We start from the raw sequence: 13,874 nt of genomic DNA on the forward strand, positions 1-13,874 counted from the left end.
AATTCAGTTGTAAAATAAAAAGTAAAGGTCCTTGCAAAACGCTGAATTTTAGATGTAATTCATAGGTTATATGGTCATATAACATTGTGTATTGATTTCCATAGGTACTTATGGAAATCAATACACAATGTTTATATCCAGCAGTGGACCTCTTGCGGATGTAAATATGATCATAATAAATAAATACCACAAAACTTAAATTCGAAGCGCATGGTTGAATAAGTACTGTGTAAAATATATTACTAATTAATTCTAAAATAAACATTTTTGGCACTTTTGTACCTATTTTAAAACTTCGTATATTCTAATCCCGTAGCATTGAAAGTATTGGTTATTTTAGAAGTTTAATCTTTGTAGAAACGCAGTAATGTTTTTAGTTATGTAGCTATAAAGGTTTATATAATTAGTAATGATTATACAGCTTAAATTTATGGTACGTAAAAAATTAAAAGCAAAGAAAAGCGGAAGCCAGGACAATATCGCTTAAACGACCACGTACAAAATTATAGGAAGCTGTGACAATTTTTCCTACATCCTAGAGCAGGCGGGAAGCTGCCGTGATTTATATAATGAATAAAAATGCCTCCACAGTAGCGGTTCTGCGTCTCGCCCATTTGCCACGCCACTGTAATTAGTCGCTTCGATACCTTTTTTGACAAAGTAAATGATGTTCCTTATTAACGTACTATAAAAACGAAAACCTATGTGGTCATTATAAGTGACATAATTATAATAATTACTGTCATAATTTAACCATATCTTAAATTAAAATATGAATTTGATGTACCATTATTCTTTTACTAACTTCTAGTTAGATAATTTAAATAAAACAGATTGACATAGAATTACACAGCGTTCAATAAGGTACGTAATCGTGAAACAAGGTTACGCTTAGTATCTATCATTAGTACAAATGAAACATCACGGCTTAGCCATCTATGAATTACTAGTGTAAATAATCCAAAGTACGCCCAGCCACCACCGTGGGTTGGGCTTTAGATAAAAAAAACTCGTTAAAAAGCGGCTTAAAAAAGAAAAGCGCTGAAACGGGAAGGCTCGGGTGGTATCGGTTTTTCTCGACACGGGCGGTTCGCTGGGCGGGGCCGAGCGACGGCAGTACCGCGGCGCCGGCCGGCTAGAGTGAACGTGTCGTCGGCTGTCATCAATCGTTCGACTTCGCCGCACCGGGCGCATGTTTTAGTGAAATTTCGTTATGTTGATGTCGTCGTGAATTGGTAACAAGATGGACTTTCAGAGTGCCATGGAGACATTTGCTGAGGCATGGGCAGCTGCCAACACAGTCAAATCGGAAGCACCGAGTGACTTATCCCAAGTAAGTATTTATTATTGTTTTTTGCACTTACCTACTTAATGTTTTATTTAAATAAAACGTCAAATCATATACATAACTGTTCATGTTATATTTGTCAAAAGACTGGGGGAGTTTTTTTTATTTATTTAAATGAACGAATTTAATATACATGTTCATTTTTTGTATTTATTTTTAATATAACAACTTTAGACATATTTTCTTTTAGTGAAACTAATTGTATGTCACATTTAAAATCTGAAATCAACGTGGTATCGGCTGTAAATGTTAATTACAACAGGATCCTTATGATTTTGTAAGACAATACACGCCTAATTGGTTCACCTAGACAATAAGCGGCCAAGTTCATCTTGATAACGATCATTAGCATAAAAATAATGACACATATACTTGCATTTAAATAATTTAAATATTAACAATAGTAAGCGATTTTTCAGCAAGGTCACATCGATACGCTGTCAATACAAAATCATAAGCGTTAGGATCTCCGAAAAGCATAAATATATTTTTATACTTCGATGCCGATAAACGATTATGAACATTTTTATCACTTAAAAATAAAAGCCCACATTTGTGTTGTTTTTTAAATGTTGATTTCTTTGCGATAATTCCTTAAATTTCCATACAATTTTATTTTTTAGTTTAAGGTATTTTTACTGTCTTAAATATTTATCTGCTAGTCGATCTTAAATGTAATTTTAAATGACAACCTTGAACTCTTGTGTTTCTTTTGGAATGTTGGTGACATAACTATAAACAAAATAACGGCAAGCCCTATAAAAAATACGTTATCGATTAACTTGGTTCTAAAAATATCAAGATATTGTTTTTTTTTTGTTTTTAAAAGAGAACTTTTCTATCTTTTAGTAAAAGAATAAAGACACTTTTTGTTCAAAAGTTCGCTATTTTTATTTAAGAAAAGGATTCCTATCTTAGCGATGGTAAAACAAAATTAATTTATTTTAGTAAAAATTGAATTCTATTGGTGTACTTGTATATTTTAAATGTCAATGAAGTCATTTGACTTAGGGATTTTGACAGTTCGTCATTTATTAAAGGTCATAAAACTGAATGACCAGATTTTGAGGTATGATGATTAATTCTGACCGCTAATTCCATCTAGTTATTTAAATACTACTTTGTTCTGTTAATTGATTAGTACTTTGAATCATAATTGCTATTACAAAATAACGCATTAACCAGCAATGGAATGTAAATCATCTAATTGATTTTAATTATTACAAATTTATACTTAGGCTTAAACGATACGAAACAAATTCTCTGTCGTGTAAAGGTAAAATATGGATCAAACCACGGCTAATACGGTCATTTATTTATTGTTGTCAAGAATTTTGAATTTAATTAACTCGGCATAAAACCTTACATATTTGTTGCTCTTTGTTCCGGTTTAACTGTACGCTGTTTCCATTTTTTTTCACTAAATTTAATCTAAAAATTATTCTATATAAGACGAGCATATAATTTATGCAAAGATAAAAAAATAATGTTCAATTAAGTAGCTATATGTTAAATCGTTAAACATGTAGAACTTATTGATATTCCTTATATTTATAGTTTTTCAACATTATAATGGAAATAGTAGCTTATTATTTTACTCTCATAGTTTTATTAGGTAAATCTTTATAATTTATTGTAAATAAGAGCTATTTATCCGTTTTTTTTTATAATATGGCTTTCGGTTTCGTGCTTTGTGATAATCTATTATAAATACAACTTAACGAACCATAACGTCATTAGTAAATTTATTACGTTTAAATTAATTAAAGTTTTATAGAAATGTAATCGATCGGAAATATGTTAACTATTGGTGTGTAGGAAACTCCGGAGCGCTTAGAGTAGTAAAATTGTCAGCGAGATCATATAATTACATTTTTTACATGTAACTTAACTGACTATTCAATTTTATTACTCTTGTTAAAGAAAATTTAATAACCAGGTCGTGTATTTTAATCCAATTGGGATAGACAGAGGTTACAAGGGTTATCCACATTTCACCTTTAGATTATTATGCCTTAGACGATAATTGTGCTGCCTTATAGCGTTTTAATAAACAAATTACTATTTGTTACTAAATATTTTGCAAGTTAAGACTGTTGGCTCGCTGCGTGTTTATAATTCACGGTTAGTATTTTCCATTTGTACTTATCTTGACAACATATTGTTAGTATATTAAATAGAACAATAAACACTTCTGTCTTTCAAATCACAATCAATTTGAATAGATTGCGTTGCAGTAATAAGTCAAGACAGATAATTAGTAGTAAATACTGGTTTATCTACGGCAAAATAATAAGAGAGCGTACGTGACATTACAAACTAAACTCAACACAGTTCAGATACAAGCAGACAGATACACGCAGATTATTCTTAGTCTTATCATAGCTGTTTTTAACGATTGAACTTCAAACATTAAAAGCACATGTACTGGTCATATATAAATAATATAACGTAAGTATTTTTTATGTTAACTAGCTTCAACCTCATCGGGGCTTATGTTAATAACATTGTTATATGTATTATGTAACTTTTTTTTTGTGTGTTTGTATATCTTATATGTAACTTTTCTATTTATAGCAAAGTAAAATTGAATTTTTTTTTCTGTTTTTATTTGTAAGTTATCGAATATAAATAATTTAGCGATTAAAAATAAATATCTTTTTGGGTGAAGCCTAACCTGAAATTTTTTACTACATTATTATGTTTATTATTATCATAAGGTACAAATATCAAGGTCTGATCAGCTATAACAACCTCCCTTTATACTGTTTATTAATAGCACGGTGATAAGTGCATCAGTTATGTACTTCATTTAATGTTTTATTCTTAAAGTAGAGAAATGAAAACAAAGTAAAGGATACAGTTAATGTTTCTGTTTATATACAAAATTGAATAAAATAATAGTAAAATATGAAAGATTTTAATCCCATAAAAACAGGTTAATATAATTATTAATTTACGCATGTAGTAAAATAACTTTTAAATCATTGTAGCAGTTTTCGGTAGAAAACTTCATCGTACATAATTTACGTAACCATTGAGTACCAGTCCTTTTCTATACTAGATAGCCAAAGTAACACAACTTGAGATTAATGATATGAATATTGGAAGAAATTACGGAAAATAAAATTGTGGACAAACTGTGTTACTTGTAGATAATCGGTTTTAAATGTATTTAAATATAAGGGGACCGGAAAGTAATGTCGCTTTCTTAAGTTAAATTCACACGACTACATTTTTAAGAAGGTTTTATTTCTATTCAACAATATATTCACCTTCGTTATCAACAACCTTTTGCCGTCTAGTATACAAATTTTCAATGCCGAAGCGGTAAAAATCAATGGTTTTTCTGTAAATATGTCGACAAAAACGGCATTACTTTCCGCTCACCCTAATATTTATTTCTTTTTAATTCTTTGATATACGTATCAGAAAGGAAATAAACGATCCCTAATAACCAAAAATAAAAACAATGGGCGGCCTTATCACTCAAAGTCATATTTTTCAATCATATACTTTCTAAACACTAAAGTACGGTAGAGTTTTTATTTATCCTATTTTATTTTTTATAAATCCATTTAAAGAATTTTTCAATCAAATCAAATTGCATAAAAGTAAAATCAATGTACTAATTTGGTGCGTGCTCACCGATAACGGGTGTCTGCGGTAATCCATCAGAAATGGTTTCAAGTTTTTGTTGACTTTAATCGTAATATCGATAGCGGTGTTTAGAAATGTACGGCTACGAGTTAATCCATTATCTCGGATTATTGTTTCGCGCGATAACTTTGTATTACCTTCTACTGATACGTGCACAGTAGCTGCCGGGCATAACGGAAAATAGTTCGTGTTACGCCTCGCCTTGAACAAAAGTTACAATGTAGAGCTGCAATTCTGATGACAGCTAATAAATTACAAACGTCTTTTAATTTATGTTTTGTTTGTAACATTTGCTAATTTTTTTTATTTCTTTGTATCATCATCATGTCAGCCGTTAAACGCCCATAACATGGCTTAGGCCTAACACAAAAGATCGCTACTATGACCGGTGTTGCGCTGCCCGCATGCGCGACGCCGACTATGTCGTTGGGCTGGCTAGTGGTCGCCATTCGAGAACCTTTCATTTCTATCGGCCGACGGCTATACGAGCAATGTGCTCGACCCACTGCCTTTTCATACGAGCAATTCTTCAAGCTACGTAGATGACTTAGTTTCCTCTGCGGGTCTCATTCTTGATGCGACCACGCAGTAGTAGAGTAAAGCTTTCTCTTTTACTCTCTGGGTCATCTAGAGACCTCTTTTAAGACCATCGTATAGTACCACGAGATATATCTCACCACTGGCAACACACACTCGTCAAAGATCGACGTCGTCAGATATTGCGTTATTCATATACAAAATATAATTATCAAGGTATTTTCTATTTGCATATTTCCTGGTCATAAAAATAGTTACTAAACATATTAAAAATGTCTTGTTTTGCTGATGTTAACCTATATCTTTTAAAATTGTTGTGGTCATTTCAGAAAGCGATAGTAACATAGTGTTATCATATTAGTCGAAAAGTCTAGAAAATTATACTATTGCCATTAATACCGTTTCTCTCCAATAATTCTTTGAAATGGATTCAGTACAAAATGCAAGTAAACCATTATAAAATTTAAGTTTGTTGTAAAAAAACATTATGCACCAATTACACCTCTAGTTAGGTACACAGAAAGTGGGATCGTGCCACGAACAGTTGCGACAAAAACTGTTTTAAAAGAGTTTAAAGTGGATTGATAATTGTGTGCAATTACACACGTTCGGGGCGTGGCTAGTGAAATATTCCATGGTTCAATTTGCGCTGGTTCCGGGCGCAATGATTGGATTCAAACCTTATTACGCGCCACGCGACTGTTTTCTTTGTGATGTTATAATCGAACCTTAACTGACGTGGATCATTTTTTTCTTTGGATTTCGAGCATCATTCTGCTTTTTTTGTGTTACGGCACGAAGATGACGTACGCTTTTGCTTTTATTGTTCGAAAGTTGATTAACTCCGAGATATAAGCTGCGTTTTTCATTGTAACGCTGATGTGACATAGGCGACTTTTTCGCAGACTTCAATTTGCGATAAATAATAAGACGTGAAATATAAAGAGGCACAATTAATTGACTTCGTGTATACGGCTAAGTTAATTCTTGTCATCGGGGAGTCGGTTTTTGTCGGGCAGCCGACAAATAGAATAGGCACCGGCACCGCGGTGTGTTTGCGGCTAGCCAGCACGCGCTGCGCTCGCGCCGCGTTCCGTAATAGGCTCCATCTCGCGGATAAAGCGGCGACACCGTTACCTTTCTCAAATCACGTACACTATTGTAATATCCAATCGCTCAGAAATGAGATTGCGGCTAACAAGTTATTTACATTGACGTTTTAATGTGTAGCCTGATCGAGAAAACTATTTAAAAAGGTAATTATAAAATGGTGTCCGTAATAGCCACCGTACGCGCCGGCATGCCGCCTTTGTGGCGCTGCTAAACCCCCCGAGATTAATTTTGGCGGCACAATGAACCAGTTCATAGAACACAATGCGCACTACCAGAAATACCGCTTGCGACATCGGTTTGTCAAGTCTATAGTTATGAAACCGCCCGACGTTGCTCGCGGCCTGGGGTGATAGGATCTTTATTGCATCTCGTTTTTTGGAAGAAAATGATTAATTTAAGGTATTGGCGCGGACGGATAAGTAGTGGAGATTGACGGTACGACGGGGTCTGTGACCGGGCGCGGTGGGCCGGGGTTTGCGGGGGGCCGACGAGCAGCCGCCGAGAAGCTGCCGACAAGCCGCGAGGCCACATTGCGCGGGCGCAGCCAAAAACTAACCATAATTTACTGGCCACTTGTCGGACGGGCGGCGACACGCGCGCGGCTTTTTTACCGCACCCCCGATCCTGTTACAGAGCGTTTTATTATGGAGAGGACCTTTAAAATATCACTGAGAATATTCAGCGTGTTGGTGGCAACAAGTAGTGTTACATTTGTAATAATGTGTTTTGCGCAGTTTGCACCGCTGTTGTCATTTAATTTTATTTATTGGTCTGAACTTTGTCTCTGATATCGCCAGTGTGTAGCCGTTCGGCCTTTTTTATCCGGTGGTTAAGATAAGGCGCGAGTATAAGACCGGACTTGCAAAGTTATTGTTTTACGGGTGGAGACATTTGCACTGGGAGTTCGGTTCCGGTAACGAGACGGTTGTTAAAGATAACGAATAAGTTTTTTAGTTTTTGAGAAATAACTTAAAAGGCCCGTTAATATGTAAAACAGTTTTTATATATCTTTTCGTAATACTCCAGAAGGTCGTTTGTCAATTTTTTGTTTGATAGCGTCAATGATAATAAATTAGTTATTTTTTATCAATGTTTCATTTAAACATAACTTTGGAATATTTAACAAAAGTTAATAAATAAAAAATAAAATATTCAATGTTCGCAGACAAAGCTATATAACCACTTATTTGCTATCTATAAACCTTCAGGGACAAGACTTATTTTAACCTTGACCTTCTGGCTTATTAGTTATTACTTCAGTAAACATAAAGTAATTAATAGCTATAAATATAATACACCTACGTATTTTCGTATTATTGTTGTTGTTTTCAGGTTCTTAAAGGGTTTTTTTTTATACGTATTATCTAAAAATTTTGATTAAAGAAAAATGGCCAAGATTTTAATACGCATCCATTCTTGAGATCTCTATAAGCAAGTACACAAAAATGCTCGCCTTTCTCCAAGGCGTCGCGCCATCTAGTCTTTACCTGCTTTATGCTCCCTCATTATGCAGATTTCGTCGAAAAAGGAATATATTTAATAACGCATTCGTGCCCATGCGTTATCGAACGCACTTGCTTGTGATAATCTGTGCGCGCCAACCGCGCAATTATTGGCGGGAACGGCTTCGCGATCAGCCTTCTGAATCAAACCCAAAGTAATAAAAACTCACATTATATTTACTACTATCGAAAAGTTATTATTGATTATGAAATAGATAGGCGCAAGTTGTGAACAGCATTGTAATGTATCTATTATTGAAACACATGCCTACTCTAAGAGAAAGGGGGTAGCACAACTGTTCGTGTAAGAGACATAGCAGTAACAATTTAAATTATAGTATTTAAGCCCCTTGATAAGACAGGATCCTAAAACGCGAGGGGAAATGCATGTCTCAAGCTTGCGGTGCCCTAATAAGGATAATCGTCGCACCTGAGGAGTGCAATTAATAATGAACGAGTTGGGCTTAAATAGAGCTCATACAGCATGCGTAAGTTTCATTTACAACTCGATAAAGTTTCATGCTAAATGATTTTATAATACTCCATAAATACATGGAATTTTTTGATAATCTTAAATTTTAATTTTATATAAACTTTAAGTCAAATAACCGAAGTTTATGTATGTGTATTTTTAAATGAATAAATGATAATAAGCCCGAATTTAATTATTTCATTAGAAAAAATTGATAAGTAAAACGTGTGAGACTTAGTAGTTACGAGCTGCAAGTGTGGGGGTTTCCGAGTAGTGGATCAGGTCGGGAACGGCCAAAAACTGGCCCCCACGTCTTAGCCTTGAATGGCTTAGCCCTCTGGTCACGAGCAAATAGCTGACGTGGCCGCAGGAGGCCGCGGCTTGCATACGCAATGCGATTCGGCAGCACAGGACTTCCATGGAGGGTATAGTTGGAAACTATTAAAAGTTTTGCTTACACTAATATGAACAATATGCAACAGATTAATATGAAATAAATAAAAAAAAAATAATCATGTAATATAACGTGGGATAAAAATGACACTAAAATATGTAAACGAATAGTGCAAATTAATGTTTATGTTTCGAATATGTAAATAATTTTAAAACAAATTGCTCTGAACCCTCAACTGCTTTATTGCTATGTACTAATTATATCCTAATATTTTTCTATGCTGTAGGCTAGGACACAAGAGAAGTTAATTGTCTATGTTATATTGCACTGATTTCCATACATTCGTTCTAAACATTTAAAAGATTAAATGTTTTACAATGTTCATGGAAAGAATCACGGAATTAATTTGACCATTATATAATGTAAAAAAGGTTATATTAAATATCTTGTATGGTGTTTAATGAATTGCCAAAAAGCAGCGAATGAGCAGAAAGATGTCTTCATTGTAGTCATTGCTGCTGTAACGAGATAAAGATTTATTATCGAAGAATTACTTGTTGAAAGTTAGGATTTACCCTCTTAAAAGAATGCCGTTACTACAAAAAATAATACAACTGAATAAAATGAAACTGTAACTAAATGAATTAAGACTGAAATATTTTATACACTTCTAAAATAATATAAATAAACCGAGTGAAAAATCTTAAAAAAATAATATTAGTATTAAGATGACTCCTCGGAGTTTTGTATTTCGGTAATGGAGTATTTCGTATTTGCTTCATTTTTTATTTTTTGCCAGCCCGATTACGCGAACGCGATCTCCTCATCATTCTCGGCGAAATTCGGGAGCGTCTCAACCATCCTGCCTCCAGATATTAATTATTGATTGACGATAAAGCATGCGTAAATATTGTTTGCCGGCTATGATTATACATTCGCTTTTTATTTGCCCGTAACAAGAAAATGTATACGTCTAATTGTTCACCAAAAGTTTTTATTTTTTGTGGCTGTAACGGAAGAAATGAAAGACGTATTTTTACCATTAATATATTTTATGATGCTATGATAAAAATATTAAATAGGATTATAACTAAAGAAAGGGCTTAATAGAATAGTTTTAACGAGAAACTTCTCGAACTAAATCACTTGGTTCAATACACCATTTCAAAACTCGATTATTCGCGAGAGCTATGTACTATTTATATATTATTATATATATTATTACATAAAAATACATCGATGGAATGCCCTGATTAGCTGAAATTATACATTAATATGAATTTAGAAATAAGCATTTCGTCTTTGTATTATCGTGATTATATTATTCTCTAATTTGATGAAAGAATGAATTTGAATAGTATGAGGTTATAATAATTGTAACATTGCTTCTTATTACTGACAGTATTTAGATAATCTATAATACAACATTTATTTGTTTACAAATTAATAATGGCAGTACCATGCTTCGTAATATTTCTATTGAAGAACGTGTAACAGCTCGGTAGCTTTCAATATAGTTTTATAATAAGTAATGAATGAAAATTTAGATTTTATGAAGTAAATTATATTAACTAAATCGTTAAATAAAAACTAAATATAAAAAGAGAAAGACAGTATTCCCATACGTAACTCTAATAAGAGAACAATGAGTTTGTTAATTACTAAAAAATCCGCGGCTCTCACAGGCTCGCTGTCAGCTGTCGTCTGCGCTGGCGCAGCTTGAAGAGCTTACATTCAACACCCTACTTTTTAATCCACATTTAGCAAATTATAAAGTGGACTACGAATGTTGTGGACTGCGTAAACTATATGTAATATATTTATGTATAATTCAGTAAAATAGTGGAACCTTAATTAGTTTTTTGTTTTTAAATAATAATACGGGATGCGTATTCGAATCTAGCCGATGTCAACCAATATAATGGCCTTTTAAACATAGAAAATATCACGTGTGTTAGCTCAAAATACAGGCATTAACTTGAATTTTTTAATTTACGAAATGGCTATCAATTTATTTTGGCGTGAGTCGTTTTTTTTCTATAATTTGTTTTTCTTGGTAATGGACTTTACTGTTTTATCAGAATTTTTGCGAGAAACGACAGCTAAAATGCTTATGCCTATTCTTGTTCTGAAATCAGTTTTTGAGCACTTTTTAACATATAGAAGGAAATAAAATTTTAACTTTAAAAACTTACAAACAACCTTATCTGTTACAATTACTTTAATGTACATATTACTTTTTTACAGTAACACGTAAAAAGATTTGAAGCTCTTGTTAACGTGGTATAAAATATATTAATTTGAATTTAAATATATTATGCTAAGAAAAGTATAATATAAAATATGATTTTTTTGCCATGTTTTTCAAGTCTGCAGCTTTCGCTGTGCTCATTGAGTGCTCGCATTGTGCTTAAAACAAAAGCCCCTGTAGCACCACTCGAGCTTAATTTTTGAGTGCGAGTTAGTATTTGAATTGGTTTTAATCGTGGGATAAACAATAGGGAGAGCGCATTGGTGCACGGCGACACGCCCAGCGCATGTGTACGTCCGTTGGTACACTCTACTTCGTAGAATTAACTTGTATTATTATAGATTTTCAACTACAGTATGCATGTCGTAAGCGTTCACATAGTAACCGAGTTCGTGACAAGGTGCATAAATTCAATTATCAAACCTCTGGTCCAGTTACAATAGTCTTATTGCGCTTCGAATAGTTCTTAACATGGACACGGTCTTATAGTAACTGAACACCGTATGATTTCTTAGTAATGCCTATAAAACTTGCTGACTTATGTACTCACGTCTTTTGTTTACAAATAAATAATTTCTATTTATATATATTTATTAATCCAATAAAAATCTTTATTTTTAAGTTTACCTAGCATTGTTTGTTGCTGCATATCAACTTTAAACATAACCCCGTTGTTCTTGTTCTATGGACGCACCTACCATTTTTATTACAAAACTTTGCATAAAAATTATGATTCTAACTACATTACAGTTCATTCCCTCATCTGTGAGGTGAAACGTTAGATAATCGTTGGAATAACTTACAGGAAAAAAGGTACGATTGCATATCGAGTTGTATATAAATTGTCGGTGAGCGAGTTATCCCAAGGGTAAGGGTGAGTGATGCGAAACGCGTGAACAATCGCTGCGATCCACGACTCCCGCGCAGGGAAATGACGGACGCACACACATGCGTGCCTTTAATGCATCGCGTAGAACAAACACATGTAAACTAACGAACCAACATGTTAATGAAGTTATGTAAAGTAGATACCGGTAATCCATTGTAAAACATACATATGCAAATATGTATTTATAAGCCACTGACGTTTGTAAGCAAGCGTAGTTTTTAAGTTTTTGTTGCAGTTTTCGAAGAAGCAGAAACAGCACTTAGTGACTATAAATGGTTACTTATGCTATGACTAGTTAATAGAAATCGCATATTATTAACTGCTGTCCGTGAAGTTATTTTACAATTAAGCAATATTTTTAAGAAAGTGAAAAGGCAGTTGCAAGAAGCATTATTTTTGTGGCTGCGTACCACCCTTAAGCGGAGTGGTCACGCATTCATTGCACTAAGGTAAATTTTAAATATAAAAAAGTGCAATTACAGGAAGTTGCGTTAAATGTAATGTATAATGACTTTTAAAGTCTCACGCACAGGGGGATTCAATTAAAGGTTTTATTGCGAACGTGATAATGGATTATTCAAAAGTGTTTTAAAAAATTGTCGAATGTATTAAAAATGCAATGACTTGGACATTTCGGTCCGCTTGATAGCGTTGATGTCTATGGACGAGTAGCGTCGCATGAACACGAAGAGCGATAAGATTCAAAGTATTGTTCACGTAAAAAATTGTTATTGTCGCATTTATTTACGCGCGCGTAGAAAATAAGTAATTAAATTTATTTTATGCCGTATCCAACACCGATCAAAAAGAAATTTGCGTAAACGTACGAGTATAAGACTAAATATCAAGCTCTATTTAAAAGTAGAGGTGTATTGATTAAAATAATTTGTCGGTGGTTAGGAAACAACACAGGCCAGTCGCATGCACTTGTTTATCGATTTATCGGCGGATGTTTCCACGATTGGCATCGGTTGCATTAATCGTTTCACAGTGAACATTTTGCGTGTAAAAAATTACATAATTATAATAATGGTGCTTCTAGTATGGGATACCAACTGTGTATATGTAAATGATCTGAGTAATTAATAAAGAAATTATTTTCAATGTGTACCAGCGTTTTGCATTTATATGAAAAACACTACACAAAATATTCTAGATGGAGGATAGGCACGGTTTCGCATTCACTAATTACAATTACATATACACATATGTATAACATACTTTCTTTGTTTTAAAAAAAATTATACTAAAATTTTTCGGAATCGTACAGTTTATGTTTTGGTAGGACCTTTATTTTATCTAATAGTCAAAATAAAAATCTTTGAGATTTCGTGTCCCAAAGATTAAAATGTTTTAATCTTTATAACTCTATGGCTCGATATGCTCTCCGAGTTCTTGGTCCGTTACGTATTATAAAACATTTGTGGAACTTCTTTTTAAAGCGGCTTAACATATTTGAAGTTTGAAAGGGGAAGTAATGTAAATGTATGTTTGCTCTGAGAGTGTTTATTATCGCGAATTTCATCGGAAATGAAATTAGGATAAACGATTTTTATTTGTATACAATTGTTCTACAATACATATAGGTATACCTTCTTAAATTTTCCTTTCATATTTACAGTGTTAACTATTGTGTAGTAAATAAAGGTAACAGTTAACATGTATTCGTTTTTGAAATGCATAAATAAATTTCAATCCAACCTTTGAC

At 33.3% G+C, this 13,874-nt stretch overlaps 1 protein-coding gene across 1 annotated transcript in view; it reads left to right on the forward strand.

The window, feature by feature from the left end:
- The first annotated feature begins 1,136 nt into the window (after positions 1-1,136).
- The window catches only part of dve (SATB1_N and homeodomain domain-containing protein dve), a 71,898-nt gene continuing 59,160 nt past the window's right edge, over positions 1,137-13,874 (forward strand). Inside the window, exon 1 of the mRNA XM_068770254.1 lies at positions 1,137-1,333. Coding sequence (XP_068626355.1) covers positions 1,244-1,333 — 90 coding nt within the window. The 5' untranslated portion in view covers positions 1,137-1,243. The remainder of the gene's footprint in view (positions 1,334-13,874) is intronic.

The sequence above is a fragment of the Battus philenor genome, unplaced genomic scaffold, assembly GCF_028537555.1.
Source record: "Battus philenor isolate CCGP_79_NKW_IND1 unplaced genomic scaffold, ilBatPhil1.0.hap1 SCAF_3, whole genome shotgun sequence".
NCBI lineage: Eukaryota > Metazoa > Arthropoda > Insecta > Lepidoptera > Papilionidae > Battus > Battus philenor.